Genomic DNA, 23,179 nt, shown 5'->3' with positions numbered 1-23,179 from the left:
CTCTATAGGCCCTGGTCAAAATTAGTGCACTAGGGGATAAGGTGCCATGTGGGACACAGTCCAGGGAGTAAGGCCATAGTGACCTCTCACAGCCCCAGCCCTCTAAGGAGAGCCCTCTGAGGTAAGTGTCATAAAAGGTTAATACATACATATAGACCTGGTCAATTACAGAAAGTGTGCATTATGGCTGTGTAGAATAGTGATGCTACTCAAAGCCATGCAAACCCATCCATCCATATCAATTGAATGAGGTAGATGCCAACCTGGTACGTGGAGATAGGTGAGAGATATGGAGACATGGACGTTTGAGCAATCATCCTGTTTCCGATGCTGTATGGAGACGCATAAAATCTGTAGAGGGAAATTCAAACGTTTCTAGAGTCCTACTCGCCACAAAATGATAAGACTTTGATTGGATTGATTCCTTACTCACAGTGTACGGCAACAACAACAAAATGCTGAATTGACATAAAAAAAAATGGCAATATGAACACAGTGGATTTGTTGCGGTGGCTCTTACCCGTTTTGCATAGCCGCTGTGGTGGTGTCGTACGTGAGGGTCATTCCAGCCTTGGGACATAGAAAAGAACAAGAGAGCTAAAATGAGACCAGATAACTCATACCCTGAGGCAACCCACACACACAGTCACATTAGCCTTAAACAAATCTCCCCTTGACACCTGTGGAGACTGATTACTGCACTTACACCTCATAACTCTGTCAAAGAGTTCTAGGTATAGGAGTTAACCTTGACGTGGGTTTATTAAAACTGGAACTAGACACATTTTTACACATCTAAACGCCATTCCTATAGATGTGCTCTTCCGTGTGCAGCAATCCCACTCCATCTAGCATGCATGCTGAAACGAAAGGGCAGCAGCACTCACCAGTCTAGCATCGCCGTCTCTAGCCCACGCACGGCTATGCTGCAAAAATGTATACTGGCTTTGCCTCTTTTTCTGTCCGCCGTCAGCAAACTTACACAGTAAGGGCTCCGGTGGCACTGGAGAGAAAGAAAGGGAGAGAGAGAGAGACAAAGGGAGAGAGAGGGGCTTCACAATCACACAAACACTACTACAGTATGCATGGTGCTGTCTGAATCGCTTACTGGGGAGGCAGGTAGCCCAGCGGTTAAGAGCGTTGGCCCAGTAACCAAAAATTCACTGGTTTGAATCCCTGAGTAAACTAGGTGCAAAAACTGTTGATGTGCCCTTAAGCAAGGCACTTAACCCCAATTGCTCCCGTAAGTCGCTCTGGATAAGAGTGTCTGCTAAATGACTCAAATGTAAATGTTATTATACAGTCAGTCATGGAAGCTGACTGAGCCTGGGAGTGGTTTTTTAGCCCGGCTGAGAAACACAGACATCTCATTTGTCAGCTGGGGCCCTGTAATCCCTGTCCTTTCCAAAAGGTGGCAGGGCCAGTGGACACTATTTCAGTCGATTAATCCAATTAAATAGCTTAAACAGGCAAATAAGGCAGCTCTCCAGCCACAGAAGGCCGCTCTTCACTCTGCCTCTTAGTAGAGGGTCCATGGCACCTGATTCACTAGGGCCCTGGTCAACAGTAATGCACTATATAAGGAAAAGGATGCCATTTTTGGACACAGACCCAGCCTCCTGAAGGGACCACAGATCCGCTGCTTGACCACTCACTGTATTGGTTCACATCCCAATGAACCAATAGGCAATCCACCTTTGACTATAATTTGAAGCAGTTTAATAAAAGAGCTAACCCTTGAGAGCCAGTGCAGCTGCTGAAAGGGTGAACAAGTATTGGTTCATAAGAAATCAGTCCCTTACCAGTAACTCCAGGTGGTGTCTTAATAAACTTCCCGTTGAAGTGAGAAATAACGGAATCACATTTCTCTGTCGACTCCATCCTGAAATATGCAGGAGACGAGAAGTTACACTGCAGAATCTCATGGTGGCATCCTACACTGCTTTATGTTTTTAGACGGAATATAAATGCAGACCTTCCCAATAGATGCTTTTTTAATGGGTCAATATCCTGGGCTTTAATCTTGGTTGCAGGTCCTAGACCTAAAAGTAATGTAGTAAATATATCTTTGCTCTGGATCATTGGTAACATGCATGCAGGCAGGGACTTGACCACACACCATCTCATAGACAGACAGACATTCCTATGAAGCAAAGATAGTGTTTCTGCTTTGTGAATCAAGGGCCTGGCCTCCCTTTCAGGTTAGTCAGTCAAGTGCCCTGTTATGTGAGCGTGAAAGGAGGAGGCCCACGTTAACACTATAATTACACCATCCCAGTCATAATGAAACTGATCTTCAACTGGCACTTCAAAACATTAACTCTTCGTTGTCCATTAAAATCCACGGCTCACCACAGTGTGTTCACTCATCCTCTCTGGGGAAAAGTGGAAATACAATAACTCCGGGGCTACAATGGCTATAACTATCTCTAATCAAGCAATGTAGTTGTGTATTTTGATTAAGTGACAATACATTTTTAGTCTGATCTGTATGTGCTCTTGTAAACTCTGTCGCTATCCTTGCCAAGCCAAACATTGGTTTTGCACGACAGTGAATGACAAGGAGTTGGCGTGATAGCACAAATGGACCGGCACTTAGGCTATCATTTTCAGTCACGTGAATAAAAACGCCATTCAGGAATGTTGGGTTGTGGCTCCAGTTCATTCTACTACTAGTGGCTGACCTTGCAAAGCCCACTCCTCTACTGGTTCCATTGGAGTCCCTCAGTATTCGAGTAGAGATGACCTGGCCAAAGGGCTTGAGCATGGTCTCAAGCTCCTGCTCGTCCATCGACAGTGGCAGGTTGGAGATATACAGGTTGGTTGGGTCTTGTTCTTGTTGCTGCATGGTGATAAAAGACAGGAAGCATTGACGTGTTAACGGCACTTAAGACCTTGACACACCTGGAAAAAATCTCAAACACTTAAACTCCGTCTCTTTATTGGCATCAATTTCAGTTTCAGGCACGGCAGTCATATCCCTTGAATAATTCCTACTCTCTGTCTGTGTCCCAAAATGCACTCTATTCCCTATATAGTGCACTACATTTGTCCAGAGCCCTTGTCCAGGGCCCAGTAGTGCACTGTATAGGGAAGAGAGTGCCATTTGGGACACGCTGAGACCTCTTTGACTACCGTGATGCCTCTCTCGACCTCCGCTGTCTTTGTCTGCCTGGGTTTTTAGCTAATAAAGGGTCACCATGAATAGTGATTTGCATGCAGCCCACGGCTGGTTGAGACCCACATCAGCTGATTTCTTCCTGTATTTCAATAGCATCAGCAGAAACATAAGACACGGCTACGGGTCCCCGGGGAGCAGCCACTCACCATTAATATTCATCAGCGTCCTGCCGCATTCAGAGCCCAGCCTAACACACTCGATTGGATTACTAAGTTAATACGCTGACAGAGAAATCTACATCCAACTATTAGGAACAATGAATTGGCACCACACAGAACAGCAGAGCAAAGCACCCAGTGGAGGTGTTCAATCCGAGGGATTGGTGAGGAGTTGAGGGAGGGATGGATGGAGGAAGGGAGGAGTGTGTTTCAGCACTCAGCAGCAAAAGGGTGTGTGTGTGTGTGTGTTCTGCTCTAATAACTCTAAAAAGTGCCCTAGAATGAAAAGAGGGGGGTGGCCATCAGCAAAAATCCTCCCTACTCACCACACACACGCGCACACACACACACACAAATTATATTCAAGGGCAAAAAGACTGCCTTACCATTTTATCCTTTATGGCTTACCTAAAGGGTAATGGTAAAGCATTCATCCAGTTAAATGGCCTTTAAAACATTTATATTGAATAGGCCACAGATATCCATTCAGGATAACAGGCTGCCTACACAGGAAGTATGGAATAGACAATAGACGGAAGATCAAACTAACTTAGTCAACACACACGACCTGTATTCCACAGAGAATTTCACTAGTAATGTTTTCAGTGGCTCAGAGGGAGGAATGAGTGTAGAATAATTACCACATGGTTTACCCGTGAGTCATCCAGAATAGGAGTTCTCTTAGTATAAGCCCCGACTCAACTCCTAACTCCGCCACCATCTGACAGAAATTAGAGAGAGAAAAAGCCTTTCTGTGCGTGTGAAGCGGCTCTTAAAACGTAGGAACCGAAATTTGGCGGCAAAATAAGACATCTGTTTGGGCAGCAGTGAATGGGGTCACCAGCAAAACAAGTAAGGTGACTAAGGCATGCTCATTGAGGGTTATGTCTAGAAGGGATACAGATTTTGTCAAAATGTACTTTTTGGAGCAGGTTTAGGAGAATTTACGAAGCAGGTTAGGAGGGCCAGTGGCGGCTGAGGGGAGGAGGAGGGGTGGCCTGGCAATTGCTTGTCTAGCCGGAGAGGGAGTCCCTCCAAATGCTGTGCTTAGGCCACAGGTTTATTATTACGATCGTCTGTTCATGTCCAAAATAAGTGGGAAAGTAGACCTCACTCATCTGTCATTAGTAGGGGATGTTCACGTCATCCTAAACAACTTTATCCACTTACAATATTATGATACAGACACATTGTATCATTATTATGTTATATTGTACTCCTTCTGTAACATGTTAGAAATGGAGAATATAAGTATGCAATCCATCTAGGAAAAGGAACATATCTAGGTGGAAATACCATTAGGAGAACATTTTCAACAGGAAACCCCCATCTGCTGACTTCCTACCTGCCTTTGAAATAATAATGAGTGAATGCCTATTAAATGTTTCCCGGGCAGAAAGAAAATACCTTTGTTTGGGGAGTTCATTAAGCCCAAGCAAGCCCTGGTAATAATGAGAAAAAATTAACTGAAAAGGCTCCGACTTTTAAATGGCCTTTACCTTGAACAATGCCTAGATTAAATTTAGGCATTCCTCACAAAACGGCTTTATTTTAATTACAAGTTAAATAGGTGCACAGAGGCATGTCAAAAAGCAGAGGATTTTGAGGATTCCTGTTTAGGCTTTGCGGGCCTGATTTCGACAACTATAACTGGCTCGGTTGCCATGGCAATCTCCAAACGATTTACATCCCTTTCTTCTGTCCAAGATTGTAAACTACCTTGTTCAAAGTTATTACAGCCCCTGCTGGCCCTTTGAAGACCAACCATGTGAATTCTCTGCCCAATTGACTCCCACCAGAAACTGGCCTCAAAACTGCTTTACCCAGCTCAGTCTGCATGACACATAGGACGTTCAAAGGATATTCTATAACAGGACAAACTTGTTACACGTACGCTGTTCATAACCCTTTCATTACAGTCTGTGTAGTAAGTCAGGCCTTTTTAAAGTGACACAAGCTGCTGTGACTTCAGTGAGTAATGCTGCAGCAAGCTAGATCGGTTACACACAGAATGCAAGGCTCATGACTCATGCTTCTCAAACTAATATCCCTCTTCACCACTTAGTCTTAGTCAAAGTTTCACGTTACTTTCATCCTCTTTTGCCTCCAAATTTCCACAGCAATGCTTCCAGGAAGCTTGAGAAAAAAAGCCTAATGGCTCATCTAATTTATACACTTTACTTTATTACACTGTACACATATACTGTATGTTTATACAAGCACATGTGAATCATTTTCCAGTCATTTTAGAGCTAAGATTCTGTGAGACAAGAGTATTCGGCATTGTGTCAAAAAGCAGCCTTCACATGTCCTGCCTAAAACCAAGGGGATCAAACTTGTCTCAGTGCCAGTCGGCACTGAACCCATTAAGACTTTCCAGACCTGGAACACCGTTCATTGACCGTCACATCTTCTTTGGATGTGGAGCGGGGAAACAGGAAAATATACTGTATTTCCCAACAATTTGTGCCTTGGTTGGTTGTGCTCGCAAAGCCCAATTGGCCGGAGCCGGGTTTGGAAATGCCTACCGGGGAACAGTGGGTTAACTACCTTGTTCTGGGGCAGAACAATCGTTTTTTTGGACCTTGTCAGCTCGGGAATTCGATCCAGCAACCTTTCGGTTACGGTCCCAATGCTCTAACCACTAGGCTACCTGCCGCCCCAAGGCAAGTGAAAAAGGCTAGTGTAGGCTAGTGTAAATGAGCCCTTTGAACAGACAAGATGAGCCTCCTTTAGAAAGGACACACTGGATGTGTCCCAAATGGCACCCTATTCCCTATATAGGGCACAACTTTTGACCAGGGCCCTAGTGTACTAAATAGGGAATAGGCTCTCATTTAGGATACGGCCTGCCCTATATGCCTCCTTTAGAAAGGACACACTGAGTCCTCTCTGCTCCTGCTGAGGCTTAAACACACGTCCCCAGGGGGAATTCCTTCTCCGGCACGTCACCCTGTTGTCATCGCAGAGTATCACCAGCCTGTTCTCTCCACCCAACAGTCTGCCTGTCGGCGCCACTCACCCCTGGTGCCCCTCCAAAGTGTGTGACAGGATGCCTTTAGGAACTGTCACACACACCACCACCACCACTCACACACACACGAACACAAGAGCACACACACACAAATGGAAGAGCACACACACACACAAAGGCAGGAACACACACATGAACGCAAGAGCATTAACGCAAACACAAGCAAGCTAGCACACGCACACACACACACACACACCTATGGGCTCATGTTACTGCACAATGACCACAGAGTCACAGGGAGGCTGCAGACAAACTTGAGAGGTACACATCCAACCTGGGCAGGGAGATGCATATTGTAATATATGTAATGCTGGGTGGGTCAGGTTTTTGCTGCCTGTAAATGGACTACCAAAATCCATTGAAGACTGTGTATTGTCAGGTGTTAGTGTGTGAGAATAGGAATAGACTGCAAGCATACCCTCACCTTAGCCATCTGGGCTTGGACCCCGCTGGTCTTCAGGGCAGTGACAGCTTTCTGAGCTGCAGCAGGGCTATCAAAGTCCACAAAGCCGTAACCTGAGGGACAGAACACCATACCACTCAAGACACTTCTCACTATATGCGTTACACAGCCTACCTGGAAAGACTGCATGGCACAACCATGCTACGTAATGCATCATTCAGCTTTATCATTACTATCTTCTGTTGGCAATGCAATTAAACTTATAACAATTACGGACCCTGGTCAAAAGTACTTCACTACATTTTTACATATTTATATATACAGTACCAGTCAAAGGTTTGGACACACCTACTCATTCAAGGGTTTTTCTTTATTTTACTATTTTCTACATTGTCAAATAATTGTGAAGACATCAAAACTATTAAATAATACATATGGAATCATGTAGTAACCAAAAATAGTGTTAAACAAATAAAAATATTTTTACATTCTTCACAGTAGCCACCCTCTGTCTTGATGACAGCTTTGCACACTCTTGGCAATCTCTCAACCAGCTTCACTTGGAATGCTTTTCCAACAGTGTTGAAGGAGTTCCCACATATGCTGAGCACTTTCTTGCTGCTTTTCATTCCCTCTGCAGTCCAACTCATCCAAAACCATCTCAATTGGGTTGAGGTCGGGTGATTGTGGAGGCAGGTCATCTGATGCAGCACTCCATCACTCTCCTTCTTGGTCAAATAGCTCTTACACAGCCTGGAGGTGTGTTGGGTCATTGTCCTGTTGAAAAATAAATTATAGTCCCACTAAGGGCAAACCAGATGGAATGGCCTATCGCTGCAGAATGCTGTGGTAGCCATGCTGGTTAAGTGTGCCTTGAATTCTAAATGAATCACAGACAGTGTCACCAGCAAAGCACCCCCACAGCATCACACCTCCTCCTCCATGCTTCACGGTGGGAACCACACATGCGGAGATCATCTGTACACCTACTCTGCATCTCACAAAGACACGCCGGTTGGAACCAAAAATCTCAAATTTGGACTCATCAGACCAAAGTACAGATTTCCACCTGTCTAATGTCCATTGCTCATGTTTCTTGGGCCAAGCATGTCTCTTCTTCTTATTGGTGTCCTTCAGTAGTGGTTTCTTTCCAGCAATTCAACCATGAAGGCCTGATTCACGCAGTCTCCTCTGAACAGTTGATGTTGAGATGTCTGTTACGTGAACTCTGTGAAGCATTTATTTGGGCTGCAATTTCTGAGGTTGGTAACTCTAACAAACTTATCCTCTGCAGCAGAGGTAACTCTGGGTCTCCTCATGAGAGCCAGTTTCATCATAGCGCTTGATGGTTTTTGCGACTGCAATTGAAGAAACTTTCCGAATTGATTGACCTTCATGCCTTAAAGTAATGATGGACTGTCGTTTCTCTTTGCTTAAATGCGCTGTTCTTGCCATAATATGGACTTGATCTTTTAACAAATAGGGAAATCTTCTGTATTTATTTGTATTTTATTTAACCCTTATTTAACTAGGCAAGCCAGTTAAGAAAAAAATCTTATTTACAATGACGGCCTACCCTGTCCAAACCCTCCCCTAACCCGGACGAAGCTGGGCCAACTGTGTGTCACCCTATGGGACTCCCGATCACGGCCGGTTGTGATACACCCCGAGATTGAACCAGAGATTGAACCGGGTCTGTAGTGAAGCCTCTAGCACTGAGATGCAGTGCCTTAGACCACTGCGCCACACGGGAGCCCAAACAAATGATAGTTCTACTAAGCACAAACCAGATGGTTATCGCTGCAGATAAACAGCTTGGTAGCCAAGCTGGTTAAGTGTGCCTTGAATTCTAAATAAATCCCTGACAGTGTCACCAGCAAAGCACCCCCAGAGCATCACACCTCCTCCTCCATGCTTCGTAAAATACAGAGAATAGTGTGCCATTTGGATGGCACTCTAAATCTCAGGTCAACATTGACCTCTACAGCAAGCAGAAAGTGACAGGATGTGATTGACAGCCACCACAGTGAGGCCAAGCCAGAGGCCACCATGTTCTGTGGTTGACCCCCACCTCTCTGTGGCCCACGGTGGTCAGTCAGTGACTGGTGGTGAGGTAGTGTAGTCGGCCGAGGGGAGCAGAGAACGGTGCTGAAGCTGCAGATTGCAGTGATGACGCCCAGGGCTCAGTTCAGTTCACTGTCCCCCTGGGGCTACATGCAGGCCAGAGTCAGACCTGCAATCCCTCCCTGCCCTCTGCTCTGCTATATTTGACCATCAAACAACCTCACAGGTCCACAGGAAACTCTCTGCTCAATGTGGAATCTAATTACAGATTCTAGTTGATCTTGGTGATAAACAGCACAAACCAAGTATATGCTGAATCGGAACATTCGGATGTTTGTTTTTATGAATGGCAAATGTCCATTTGGCTTTCCAAGTTGGGATTTTGGGGAGTTTCTCAGGTACCTTTCTTCAAGCAAGCCGTGAGTTCAAGAAAAAAATCGTCATGCAAGATGAAAGGATTTTCTCAGTCGCCACCTGTGATTATTGAGGGTATAATAATCCCCAGCAGGACAGTGACCAAGCTTATTTCCTAGCCCATCTGTGATGCGTGCTGGCTGGGCTGGGCTTCAGTGTCATTGCGCTTCTCACTAGTCAGAACAGGGTGTTGGGCCCAGGGCTGCGGCCAGAGCCAAGACCGTTTGTCACTCTCCAGAGGGAGGGGCATGAGCTGTCACTTCCTCTTGTGATTCCCCCCATAGCGCGCTGCACAGTGACAGACAGCCAATCAGTAAAGGGACTAAAATAACATGAAGTAGTGGCAGCCTTTTGCCAGCCTGTCTGTCTGTTTCCTGATTAGACCAGCCCCTCTGAGCCACATAGCTGTTGGATGACTGAATGACTTCAACAAGGCAGAGCCAGTACACTGTGACGCTATTGGGGTGCCAAACCCACTGCGTGAGTCAAGAAGGCCTTAAGCAAGAATCTTCATTCATTCCTTAGCATGGCCTTTGCCTTTAGTACAATAGCATTAGGAGGATTATGGTGAAAATCCTTTGTGTCATCATATCACAAACTGGAAGTCTAAGTCAAAGCTCCAAAGCCTTAACACTGATCTCCTGCTTTACAATGAGTCATTGCGATACCTACGTACAGTATCCTCTCAATGAAGACGCATGTGATGAGTTTTTTATTGCTTTAAGCCTAGGGGCTGTTATGAGCATGACTTCTTGAGTTGTGTGCAAAAATACTAATAACAAAAAATCTGTTAGCAGAATCAACCACGTCCCGACTTACTGAAAGTCTTCATAAAAACAGAGGAAGCCATACACACCTTTACATTTGTTTGTCGTCTTGTCCAGGATGGCCTTTGTTGATACAATTTTGCCATACCTAAGAGAGGAAGAGAGAAGTATTTTTAGTTGTGTTGCGTTATGTCCCAGACAGAGGCAGCCTGTTATAAAAGACAAAAAGAGTGAGGCTTGCACAAGAATGTATGACATCACCAAAAAAAAAAGCATGAGAAACAGGAAGCCATTTGTTTCCATGTGGATTTGAGAATCTCTGCGGCGCTGGAGCAAAGGTTGCTGTGATTTTTACCAAACGACAGAATCATGGAGGGTTACCTATCCTACATAGGCATAAGGTTGTCTGACTCGTGAAAAAGACGTACCGAGAATCAGAAAACATTTAGGAATAAACTTGAATGAAATATGCATTACACACTGTATATTTACAATTTCTTGACAATGCAGGCACAGGGGGACTGAGTAGCATTCCATAGACACATCCTGTGCTTTATAACAGTTATTTTGTGCACTGTGTTGCTGCTGCTGCCAGCTCTGACAAATGAACTCAGCGGTGACCCCTAAACACTGGCTGCACTGCATTTCCTTTCAGCGCTAAGCTAGCTCACTCTATTCAAAATGAATAGCAAATCAGTACAAAGAACGCAACTGCGAAATATATCGCAACTTTCTCTCTGTACAATGATGAATGCAACCAATAACAACGCACAGACGTCAGGCTCTCTAGACGGAGGAGGAAGTGTGAGCTTTGACCTGAGCTGGGAGGCGGGCAGGTGGTGGCTTTATGAAAATGAGGCCTCTGTCCCGACCGTGAGTCATAGATATAACCGATTGTGACAGATCTGGTTGTGTGTCATGGTGTTATGATTGTCGCAGAGGAAAAGGTCACCTATAGTGCCTTTGCCATTAATGATCGAAGATCAGCAGTGGCTTAATATAACCAAATAAATCTCCATGATATTTGAAATCCAATTACAGAGCCTGACTTTGCGAGCAGCAGCACATGTCTGTGTGTGCTGTGCTCGTCTCCGCGGGCCGGTGTGACCTTACTCTGTGCTCCACTGGGTAAAGAGCCTCGAGGATGAAGGGGTTTCCACTAATTGACTCCAAATAAATCAATTACAGGAATCACCACAGTGTCAACGGCAACCCCCCTCCTAGAGCAGCTCACCAATCAAGGGACGCGAAAATCTAAACCTTGAATGCAAGAGGTTAAAAAAGGCACAGGATTACGACACCCGCTTCCCAATCTGGGCCACCGTTGGATGACTGAGAGGACACAGTTTAACTCTCTAACTCTCAGCATAGAATGTGTATGACATTAGTACAGAAGTTCAGGGTAAAGGTGTCCGGGATGCTTCCCATCTAAAACAGTTTGTGAAGATACAGTGCATTCGGAACGTATTCAGACCCCTTCCCTTTTTCCACATTTTGTTATGTTACAGCCTTATTCTAAAATGAATAAAATTTAAAAAAATCCTCATCAACCTACACACAATACCCCATAATGACAAAGCAAAAACAGGGTTTTAGAATTTTTTTGCAAATCTATTACACCTAAAAAAACAGAAATACCTTATTTACATAAGTATTCAGACCCTATGAGACTAGACATGGACCTCAGGTGCATCCTGATTCCATTGATCATCCTTGAGATATTTCTACAACTTGATTGGAGCCCACCTGTGGTGAATTCAATTGATTTGGAAAGGCACACATCTTTCGATATAAAGGTCCCACAGTTGACAGTGGATGTCAGAGCAAAAAACCAAGCCATGAGGTCGAAGGAATTGTCCGTAGAGCTCCGAGACAGGATTGTGTCGAGGCACAGATATGGGGAAGTGTACCAAAACATTTATGCAGCATTGAAGGTCCTAAAGAACACAATGGCCTCCATCATTCTTAAATGGAAAAAGTTTGGAACCACCAAGAGTTGGCCAAAAAGGCACCTAAGGGCTCTCAGACCATGAGAAACAAGATTCACTGGTCTGATGAAACCAAGATTGAACTCTTTGGCCTGAATTCCAAGCATCACGTCTGGAGGAAACCTGGCACCATCCCTACGATGAAGCATGGTGGTGGCAGCATCATGCTGTGGGGATGTTTTTCAGCGGCAGGGACTGGGAGACTGGAGAGAATCAGAGAGATGAAAACCTGCTCCAGAGCACTCAGGAACTCAGACTGGGGTGAAGGTTCACCTTCCAATGAGACAATGACTCTAAGTACACAGCCAAGACAACGCAGGAATGGCTTCGGGACAAGTCTCTGAATGTCCTTCAGTGGCCCAGCCAGAGCCCAGACTTGAACCCAATTGAATATCTCTGGAGAGACCTGAAAATAGCTGGGCAGCAACGCTCCCCATCCAACCTGACAGATCTTGAGAGGATCTCAAGATCCTCTCCAGCAGAGAAGAATTTCTCCCATTCTTCTCAGCAGAGAAGAATGGGAGAAACTCCCCAAATACAGGTGTGCCAAGCTTGTAGCGTCATACCCAAGAAACCTTGAGGCTTTAATCGCTGCCAAAGGTGCTTCAACAAAGTACTGAGTAAAAGGTCTGAATACTTATGTAAATGTGATATTTCCGGGGTTATTTTGTATACATTTGCAGAAAAAAAAAACTGTTTTTGTTTTTTCATTATGGGGTGTTGTGTGTAGGTTGATGAGGGGAAAAAAACAATTTAATCTATTTTAAAATTGGGCTGTAATGTAACAAAATTTGGAAAATGTCAAGGGATCTGAATACTTTACAAAATTCAATGTATTATGGCAACATTTTGTGACGTTTTAGTTCGATTTTTCCCGGCTGTTCGTGCACAAGACATTTTTTAATCGAGTCAAGGTGAAGTCGGTAACCGAAGTGTATGCCCATTCATCGGTGATTGGTCAACAGTAGCGATGGGATTCTTCAATGAAGTGTTTGTAGTCATTCAAAGAGAGAAGATTCCTTCGTATGCACATTTTGTCCCTTGAAGGAGTATGCGAACAAACTGTTCGGCTCCAGCCGAACAGAAACATGTGGAAGGCTTTAGACAACGGCCAAAGGTGTCTCTGTGTGTGTGTGTGTGTGTGTGTGTGTGTGTGTGTGTGTGTGTGTGTGTGTGTGTGTGTGTGTGTGTGTGTGTATGCTACAACACATCTTCCAGGAAAATAAGCTTCTTAAGACAACCTTAGCCATTAGACTCCCCCCTTTTCCATTAGCTTTCACTAACCATCTATCACAGTGTGATGGAGCTGCTTGGTGCTGTTAGACAGATGAGGGTGAGCTGCTTGGTGCTGTCAGACAGATGAGGGTGAGCTGCTTGAATCAGGTAGAATGTCTTCTCTAGGAGAACAATGTACTCCCATTCCACCTGCCCCCCCCCCCTGCCTTTATCCCATTACAGTGGCTAAAAGGGCTCTGATTACTATTCACTGCATGCTTATTGATTCCTGCGGATAGCACTGAGGGATACTGTTCTGTCTGCTCTGAAAATAGCAGGATTGAGTTATGGCCTCGTATTGACTGAGGGCTGTAAAGTGTTCCTGAGTAGCAAGTAAAAAAAAAAATGTCATGCGATATGAAGAATCACTTTGCTATCAACAAGAACTGATTATACCTTGTGCTTTTTGAATCCTCAGCTATTGCCTCAAGGTTTTAAGTAGACATTTCAGGATTTTATTTGGGGATATTTTGGGATCGGGTGGTGGATCAGCTCAGATGGGATCAGTTGGAAAAACACAGGGATCTATTCCAACCTCTTTAGATTGTCTAAACAACTAGCTAAGGTGCATTACCCCTGACCTACTGACTGAGTAGACTGGTGGTCGAGTCTGTTTGTGCATTAGCCAACTCCTGTTTGTGTCCATTCATGGTCATACCAACCAGAATGGCCTCTGCAATCTCAATGTTAATATGCACTCCAATTTCAAGCGGGGTCATTGATTGGTTGTTGAACACAACGTTCTTCATCTAACATTTTAAGAGTTTATTTTGGGAGAGCGTGGCTGAACTGTTGCCAGTATTTAGGCTACTAGTCACTGAAAATCAGCATTGATATAACATTGATTAGGGTGAGTTTATACGCTAAGAACATTTCAGTCGGGGGAAGGATTAAGCTAGTTACAACACAGGGTAAAAGAGCAAGAGCCGTTGACCCGGAATCTCTAAAGTGAGCTCTAATCCCAAATCTTAAAATGGCAACAGAAAGCGGCTGCGCTATGACAAACCATCAACAGTGCTAGAGATGGTCCGGATATCACTCCCTTATGTACATGACATTATCAGTATGAATCTAACTGCCTTTCACTGTACATACAATAGAGTCCTGCATCGGGTCAGATACCCATGTTTCCCCGCAGGTAACCCACAAAATAAATCAGCTGGGGGGTGGAATTTAAAACATTCTTTCAACCCACGGGTCGGCTCGCGGTCCAGGACAAATATATTGCGGGTCGGAAACGTTTTAAATCAAGATCTTACATATATATATATTTTTTTTTTACCCAGGAGCATGTTGTGTGGTGCTAAAACATTCCTAATTTGATCAAATTCAGAGATTATGTTCCCTCCCCACACGCACGACTGTGTTCTCAAGTTTACTTTCCCTGGCTAGCCTAGCTAAAGCGAAAATGGCTAGCGTAGCCTAACCAGAGTTCATTATTACATTAATTCAGGCTTTAGTTCATTTTGACCATGTTTAAACCTGTGAAACTGGTCAAAGTTTGAGAAGCCTATAGCCTACTAAATAAATGTAGGCTATGTTTTCAGCCTGTAGCCTATTTGAATCTGGGAATTGTTTATTGGAGTTTTTATTAAACTATTTGATGGTCTATGCATAAAGGTTTTGTCATGTCAGCTATAGTCCTTCATTAGCTAAGAAGGCTAATTAGAAGGCTCCTTTTTTAAGCCATTTGAATTGTCAATGTGCCGCTTTGCATTGTGAAAATAAGAACATATTGTTCTTAATTAATGATACGTTTTCCTTTTATCGAAATGTTGAAAAAACACGCAGACAAATTAATTAATGCAGGGAAAGGGAATAGCCAAATAAACTACTTTGGGATCATACAAACAATGAAATAAATGTATGTTATTTTGGCGGGTCACAGGTCGGCTCTCAGGATAATTATATGCGGGAGGGTCAGGTTGCGGAGAAGAATCTGTCCTGATATCGGGTATCGGGTGGGGCTCGGAATTAATGTGGCCGGGTACAGCTCCAAAAAACGACCCCGTGCAGGACTCAAACATTCAATACCTGTTTGCTTTCTTCAATTATTAAATTCCCCTCTAAGTCATTTTCTAGGAAAAGTAAACATAGGTGTGTGTGTTCCAGACAATATTGTGTGTGGTGTAGGTTGCTAAACAGCAGCTATCACTCTGTATCTCTCTTTCTAAACACAGGATAGAGGATCTATGCAAGCCGATTGGGAGATCGAGGGGTTGAATGTGCTGCAAAGTCAACATCACATTGTGGAGGTGGGGGGGGGGGGGGTCTGGGAGATGAAAATGAGATTTCAAAGTCACCTCGGTGGTCTTTTCCATAGATAGGTACACAATAACACAATGGGGCTGTGGATGAGAGCGGGCTGGGATGGCTCCTTTATCCTCTGCATACATGAACTCCCCACTGTCTCGCTTCAGATACTGTCAGCTGCTAAGGCTCTCTGGGTTTGCCCTTGTAGTCTTCCAATATCATCTTTCATTTTAAATTCAGATGTAATGCCCCTGTCAGCTCTCCCCTTGCAGTGTTGGACATCATCTACTCAAATATCTCCATCCCCCCTCCTTCACTCACTGCTATCTCTCTCCCTCTCTCTATCTGGTCTAGTGATCTGTCCCAGCTAGGTTCTACTTAAAACACGGCAGTAATACAACAATAATAATAATATATACCATTTAGCAAAGCCACTTACAGTCATGCGTGTATACATTTTACATTCTGATGGTCCCAGGAATCGAAACCCACTATCCTGGCGTTGCAAGTGCAATGCTCTACCAACTGAGCTACAGTGAGTCATCTAACCTTATTAGTATCTATTAAATGCACATTGAGACGGTCCACTGGTAACTGAGGTCTTGTTCTTCATATAGCATTGTGACATCACAGGGAGACCATGCAACACCAAACATAATGTTAAAGTGCACAAAACATTTGGAACAGCTTCCTAATATTGAGTTGCACCCCCCTTTGCCTGCAGAACAGCCTCATCGGGACATGGACTCTACAAGGTGTCGAAAGCGTTGCACGGGGATGCTGGCCCATGTTGACTTCAATGCTTCCAACAGTTGTGTCAAGTTGGCTGGATGCCATTTGGGTGGGGAACCATTCTTGATACCCATGGGAAACTGTTGAGTGTGAAAAACCCAGAAGCGTTGCAGTTCTTGACACAGTCATACCGGTGCACCTGGCACCTACTACCATACTCCGTTCAAAGGCACTTCAATCTTTTGTCTTGCCCATTCACCCTCTGAAAGGCACATATTCACAATCCATTTCTCAACTGTCTCAAAGCTTAAAATACTTATTTAACCTGTCTTCTCTCCTTCATCTACACTGATTAGAGTGGATTTAACAAATGACATCTATAAGGGATCATCGCTTTCACCTGGATTCCCCTGTTTCTTTGTATGAATTAGATTCAAAGAAATTATGCTTGCAGAGGTCTGACAAACAATGACATATCATGATGACTTCGGAATTACATTGGGGAGTACACCACATCAGTCACTGGCTTCATCAAAAAGTGCATCGACCCCAACCAGAAGCCATGGATTACAGGTGAGATCCACACTGAACTAAAGGGTAGAGCTGCCGATTCAAGGAGTAGGTCTCTAACCCGGAAACTTATATGAAATCTTGCTATGCCCTCAAACAAACCTTCTGTAATAGCAACAGCAGACCACCATAGTCCCTGTGCCAAAGACCATTGAGGTAACCTGCCTAAATGACTACCGACCCGTAGTACTCACGTCTGTAGCCATGAAGTGCGTTGAAAGGCTGGTCATGGCCAACATCAACACCATTATCCCAGATACCTTAGACCCACTCCAATTTGCATACCGCCCCAACAGATCCACAGATGATGCAATCTCTATTGCACTCCATACTGCCCTTTCCCACCTGGATAAAAGGAACACCTATGTGAGAATGCTATTCATTGACTACCGCTCTGCATTGAACACCATAGTGCCCTCAAAGTGAATCACTAAGCTAAGGATCCTGGGACTAAACACCTCCCTCTGCAACTGGATCCTGGACTTCTTGACGTGCCGCCCCCAGGTGGTAAGGGTAGGTAACAACACATCCACCACGCAGATCCTCAAAACGGGGGCCCCTCAGGGGTGCGTGCTCAGTCCCTTCCTGTACTCCCTGTTTACTCATGACTGCATGGCCAGGCATGACTCCAGCACCATCATTAAGTTTGCTGATGACACAACTGTGGTAGGCCTGATCACCAACAACGATGAGACAGCCTATAGGGAGGAGGTCAGAGACCTGGCAGTGTGGTGCCAGGACAACAACCTCTCCCTCAACGTGATCAAGACAAAGGAGATCATCGACAGGGCTATAGTGGAGCCGGTTGAGAGCTTCAAGTTCCTTGGTATTCACATCACCAACAAACTATCATGGTCCAAGCACACCAAGACAGTCGTGAAGAGGGTACAACAAAACCTATTCCCCCTCAGGAGACTGAAACTATTTGGCATGGGTCCTCAGATCCTCTAAACGTTATACAGCTGCACCATCAAGAGCATCCTGACTGGTTGCATCACTACAGAGGGTAGTGGATACAGCCCAGTACATCACTGGGGCCAAGCTGCCTGCCATCCAGGACCTTGGCAGGTAGCCTAGTGGTTATAGCATTGGGCCAGTAACCGAAAGGTTGCTGGGTCGAATCCTCAAGCTGACAAGGTAAAAATGTGTCGTTCTGATTCAGAGGGGTTGGGTTAAATGTAAAAGACACATTTCATTTGAAGGTATTCAGTTCTACAACTGACTAGGTATCCCCTGTTCCCCTCTATACCAAGTGGTGTCAGAGGGAGACCCTAAAAATGGTCAAATACTCCAGCCACCCTAGTCATAGACTGCTCTCTGCTACTGCACAGCAAGCAGTACTGGAGTGCCAAGTCTAGGACCAAAAGACTTCTCAACAGCTTCTACCCCCAAGCCATAAGACTCCTGAATAGCTAATAAAATGGCTACCTGGACTATTTGCATTGCCCCCCCCCTCTTTTGCACTGCTGAAATTGTCTGTGCATAGTCACTTTGGGTCTACCTACGTACATATTACCTCATTTGCATTGACTGACCGGTGACCCTGTGCATTGACTCTGTACCGGTACCCCCTGTGTGTTGCCTCACTGTTGTTATTTTGCTGCTGCTCTTTAATTATTTGTTACATTTATTTCTTATTTTTTCTTAACATGTATTTTTCATAAAACGGCATTGTTGGTTATGGGCTTGTAAGTAAGCATTTCACTTGTAAGTAAGCATTTCACTTGTAAGTAAGTATTTCACTTGTGGTATTTGGCGCATGTGACGAATAAAATTCGATTTGATTTGGTTTGAACAGGCTGTTATTATCTCCAACTCGGGTCAAATAAGTAACTGCTGCTTTGAATCTCTCTACCACAGTCATGGTGTTGGTGACAGCAGCCAACAAGTCAATAACCAGTCAATAGATGTAATCGTAAGATGAAGGAAGTGTACTCACGGCTGGCAAAGCTTGACCAGATCATGGTCGGTGGTGGCTGGGGCAAGGCCTCGGATGTACAGGTTGGTTTTACTGAGTTGCTCCCAACCTGCAGTGCTGGAGCTACTGCTGTTGTTGGTGCTGCTGTTGGTGCTGGGGCTGGGCGGAGCCATGGGCTGGGAGGAGGAGGCAACAGGTGGCTGCCAAAGGGAAACACACAGAATGGTGTCAGTCCAAGAGAAAACAACATGTCGGTGTGAAGTGCAATACTGGTGTTCCCTTTTACTAAACAAGAGGGAGAAAGTGAGAGAGAGAGAAATAGACTTCTCAAAACAAAGCAGACTACATTGCCTTGCCACATGGATGCAGAGCCATTTAATTGCTCAAATAAATATATCTGTTACATTTGTATTGATGTCTTGCAGAGCTAGTGACTGCCAGCCAGAGAGTAATCATGAAACAATGAAAGTCGGCATTTCATTAGTGGGTTAACAAAGTGTGCGTGGATTTGATTAAAACCCTCAGCTTTGTCTATGAATCTTGTCTCCACCATGAGCTGCACAGAGACATTCTTATTACTCACTCCCACTGTAACCAATAACAGTATTTTAGTGCGCTGGACCAGAAAACCATCTGTCTTCACCACAAGCATATTGTTGTGTGGCCCAGCTAAATCTTCCATATTGGTGCATACTAAAAAATGAACTGTCCCGATACTCCATCATTTGAGAATATTGAGTGGGTGCCTGGTGTGAAGATTAATATTTCACAGAGCAGTGATACATAGAGAGAAGTCAGCACAAACTGGGTCCAGAGAGGCCTGCAGATCTGCTCTGACACTCGTGTGAGACTGGATGGTTGTGCGTGAAAGAGTGAGCCCTTCTGAGGCCATCGCACCCTGGTGGCTGACTGACTCCAAACTAGACATCTTAACAACTACACCCCCAGCATGGTTTTCTTCCCATTCCACTGCTCCCCTACACTAACATGCAGACTTAAGGCATGGTGCAGAATGTAACTCAAACTCAAGACCAGTACTGCTATTTCTGAACTCTGAGGATCAGCGTGATTGAAACAATGACATGCCACCCATTTTCTGTAACTTGCCGGATGCTAACGATATACCCACTCGAATCAAATGGAAAGAGATGAGAATTTCTGTTATGTACACGAACAATGTGTCGACCAGAATTTCCAGCATTGAATTTCAGATGTATTTCCAAGATGCTTGCTCTAATTCAATCAGCATCTATAAATCAGATGGGCCTTGTCAAGAAAAGCTTGTTTTCCACATCTCAGATCCCTTGTGTGATTGAGCAATAGGCTATTATACAGATGTAAGATCTTAATTTGAGCCAGTTTGCTTTGTGGATTAACAAAAAAATTGTTATGTGGATTATAATTATGGACATTTTTGTAGGGGTCGATACATTTTTCGTAAGGGAAAACCAAGTCTGATATGTCAAAGTGGAAATTACAAACTTCCGAAGACTTTTTAAACATCAAACGCATTGCAGGAACATTCTCCTGCGACAGGATGATGAAATTAACATCCTACATCTGTAGCATGCTTCCTGCTTGTAGGGCCACATATGTTATGATCTTAAAAGCTGGCCCTCTTCGAAAACTGATCTGTGTGTCTGTTCTGTATCTGACACTGATTATCACCCTTCCCCCTCCGAGGAATCACAAGAGAGGAAGCTGAGATGATACAATAGCGCCGGTGGAGATGGCTGCCTTTTTTTACGGGCTCCGAACAAATTTTGCTATTGTGTGTGTTTTTTTCCCACGTTATTTGTAACTTATTTTATACATAATGTTTCTGCCACCGTCTCTTATGACCGAAAAGAGCTTCTGGATTTCAGGACAGAGATGACTCACCTTGTACTTTACGAAGATCTTTAAAAAAAACTTTTTTATACGAGTCGGACGCAAAGGATTTACTTCATTCGCATGAAGAAGAGAGAGAGATATCGGGGACGTAGGTCGGGGTGTTTTGTAAGGATCCGACGTCGTGTGGGTAGTCCGCCTCCACCATCAAAACTACAGTGGTTCCTCCTTTAAAATTTGCGTCATACTGCGGCACACCTTGCGTGCTGCTGCAGCATTCTGTGGCACGTCATTTAATTCTCAGCCATTTCTTCTGTTACTGCAAGTTATTGCTAATTTGACCACCAGAGGGCATCTTTGAGAAGCATTTGATAGAAGCATTTGTAATAATGTAGTATATGGGATTGATTTTAAGAAATTTGGCTTCATTAATTTGATTAATATTATGGTGTTTCCATTCAGAGAAAAATTGTCCGTTTGTAAACACGTTCGGGTCGAGGAGTAAGGTTGATTTGAGAGTTCTGGCCTTACAACGGCAGTCAAGTACCCAAGCTAACATTGGCTAGCTACTTCCAGACACAAATGACACCACTCTGACCATTTTACTCACCCTAGCAGAGCTGGTAAGGCAGTTTTTGTGTTAACCAGAGCGTTGGTGACTTTAAATGTGCTGCTGGAAACAATTTAATGACGTTTTTTTCCCAACATTTACTGACACCATATTCAACTGGTGTTGAGCGCTCGTAAAGTAATTATTCTGTGCTCTGGTACACTCAGACGAGAGTGCTCTTAAATCCGTGTAGATAGTAGGCTGGACACATAAACATTTTAACAATGTTCTTTTCTGATAAAAACTAGTTCATTGCATCCGCCGTGGAGCCCAGTTTCATAATATTTCCCAGCTGCTTGCAGTCGTTTTGAAGTAATCGCGAAAAAACAGGACTTATTTTAGTGCATTTTTCACCCTGCCAGCTCCTATTAGTTCTATTGAGCACGGTGGCACCAACTCGCCTTCAAAATGTTCTATACCCAGCTTATTGTTCAACGTCACAATGCCTGCTTCGCTATTGTTGGTAGTGAGACCTGCTCACATTGTTTTATAGTTAAAATGTAAACAACAAAATGTAAACAAAAAAAATAATACTGGAACTCTGCGGTCTTCCCATTGTTTCCTATGGGGGAAATATAGGCATGTCTGTCTATTTCGCCAAATATCTTGCAATGTGTATATTTGGTGTAACCAGTGTGAAATGGCTAGCTAGTTAGCGGGGTGCTCGCTAATAGCGTTTCAATCGGTGACATAACTCGCTCTGGGACCTTGAAGTGGTTCCCCTTGCTCTGCAAGGGCCGTGGCTTTTGTGGAGTGATGGGTAACGATGCTTCGAGGGTGGCTGTTGTCTATGTGTGCAGAGGTTCGCTGGTTCGAGCCCAGGTAGGGGCAAGGAGAGGGACGGAAGGAAAACTGTTACGCGGACACTTTTAAATCAGGAGAATCTCCTCTTTGTAATTATGTAAGTCTGGGCAGCGAGCTCGTTGGTCATCGACCGCTAGACCTGAAATAGTCCAAAGTTTTTATTTTTCCCCTACTTTTTCATTACGCAGACATACTGGCCCTACACCATCGAGGTGCAGATGTTTACTTTCTACACAAGTCGTTTTTTCCAGTTTCGTCCGACGAACAGATTGTAGTGGTAAAATGAAAAGAGATACATTTTTAATGGAATTTTAAGCATCACACCAGTCAAAACAGGCTCCGCGAACGTTCGATTCCATTCATTTGCTATGGGCTCGCAGTAGTGTTCCAGTTTAGCCAACGTTCTTAAGCCGTTTTTCAGTCTTGGGTGAATTTTGACTCGTTCTATTGTCCAGCCTATACATAGCCAGAGCAAATTTACGAAAGCACCCGAATGTCCATTGAGAAAGCACAACGACTATACAATTTAGCTTAGCTAAGAAGGATGAGAACACTCAAGTCAATAAACGTTGGGTAGTTCGATAGCCTATAGTTAATATACTGGCAAGTTTGATGTATAACTACTAACGTTAGGTAGCTAGCTAACATACCGGTACATACTGCTGTAATGATATGCTATGTGGTTCGTAAGGACAGCGTAGCAAACAAATTGTCAGCCAACATAACTTAAAGTCATTACTTTATTACATTAAGTAGCAAGCTACCCCTTGGTCGTTAGGGCAAATCTGGTCTGTGATAGGAGGTTTTTTTTCACACCTAGCTCGGCTATTAGACTATTCTTTAGTAAAGGTTGAATAGTCTATTGTTCAGCTATTAGCCCTCCTCCCCAACTTGCAACAAATCTCATTCCTTTCCCTCTTCCACGGGTCATCATTCTGCTTCTGAGTGGCTCGCTCGTGGGCGTGCTGGCAGGGTATGGCAGCATCTTTGGTTGTGCATCAAGAATTCTGCATACAGCAGCATGTTTGTATAAATGTGTGGTTATTCACAGGCATATTGTTATATGCTATGGAGGTACATTTGATTTATTTTCAATCAAAAATAATTGTTCTGAAAGCAACTTTTTTTCTGACACAAAGGAAGTCAAAGTGGACACCTATGAAGATGGCATCTCAGGT

At 44.1% G+C, this 23,179-nt stretch overlaps 1 protein-coding gene across 5 annotated transcripts in view; it reads right to left on the bottom strand.

Moving 5' to 3' along the window:
* LOC135519628 (RNA-binding motif, single-stranded-interacting protein 1-like) overlaps positions 1-23,179 on the bottom strand; it is a 46,794-nt gene that overhangs the window by 6,348 nt on the left and 17,267 nt on the right. For 3 of the 5 annotated variants that reach the window (XM_064944866.1, XM_064944869.1, XM_064944868.1), the window contains exons 2-9: positions 18,779-18,957; positions 10,111-10,169; positions 6,792-6,889; positions 2,685-2,842; positions 1,803-1,882; positions 888-1,003; positions 521-570; positions 264-351 (exon numbers count right to left, since the gene is read on the bottom strand). In XM_064944866.1, coding sequence (XP_064800938.1) covers positions 264-351; positions 521-570; positions 888-1,003; positions 1,803-1,882; positions 2,685-2,842; positions 6,792-6,889; positions 10,111-10,169; positions 18,779-18,957 — 828 coding nt within the window. The remainder of the gene's footprint in view (positions 1-263; positions 352-520; positions 571-887; positions 1,004-1,802; positions 1,883-2,684; positions 2,843-6,791; positions 6,890-10,110; positions 10,170-18,778; positions 18,958-23,179) is intronic. The other 2 variants (XM_064944867.1, XM_064944870.1) reach the window with 1 other exon arrangement.

Source organism: Oncorhynchus masou, chromosome 29, assembly GCF_036934945.1.
Source record: "Oncorhynchus masou masou isolate Uvic2021 chromosome 29, UVic_Omas_1.1, whole genome shotgun sequence".
Taxonomy (NCBI): domain Eukaryota; kingdom Metazoa; phylum Chordata; class Actinopteri; order Salmoniformes; family Salmonidae; genus Oncorhynchus; species Oncorhynchus masou.
Note: the sequence above shows the minus strand (reverse complement) of the source record. Positions and strands in the feature narration are given on the sequence as shown.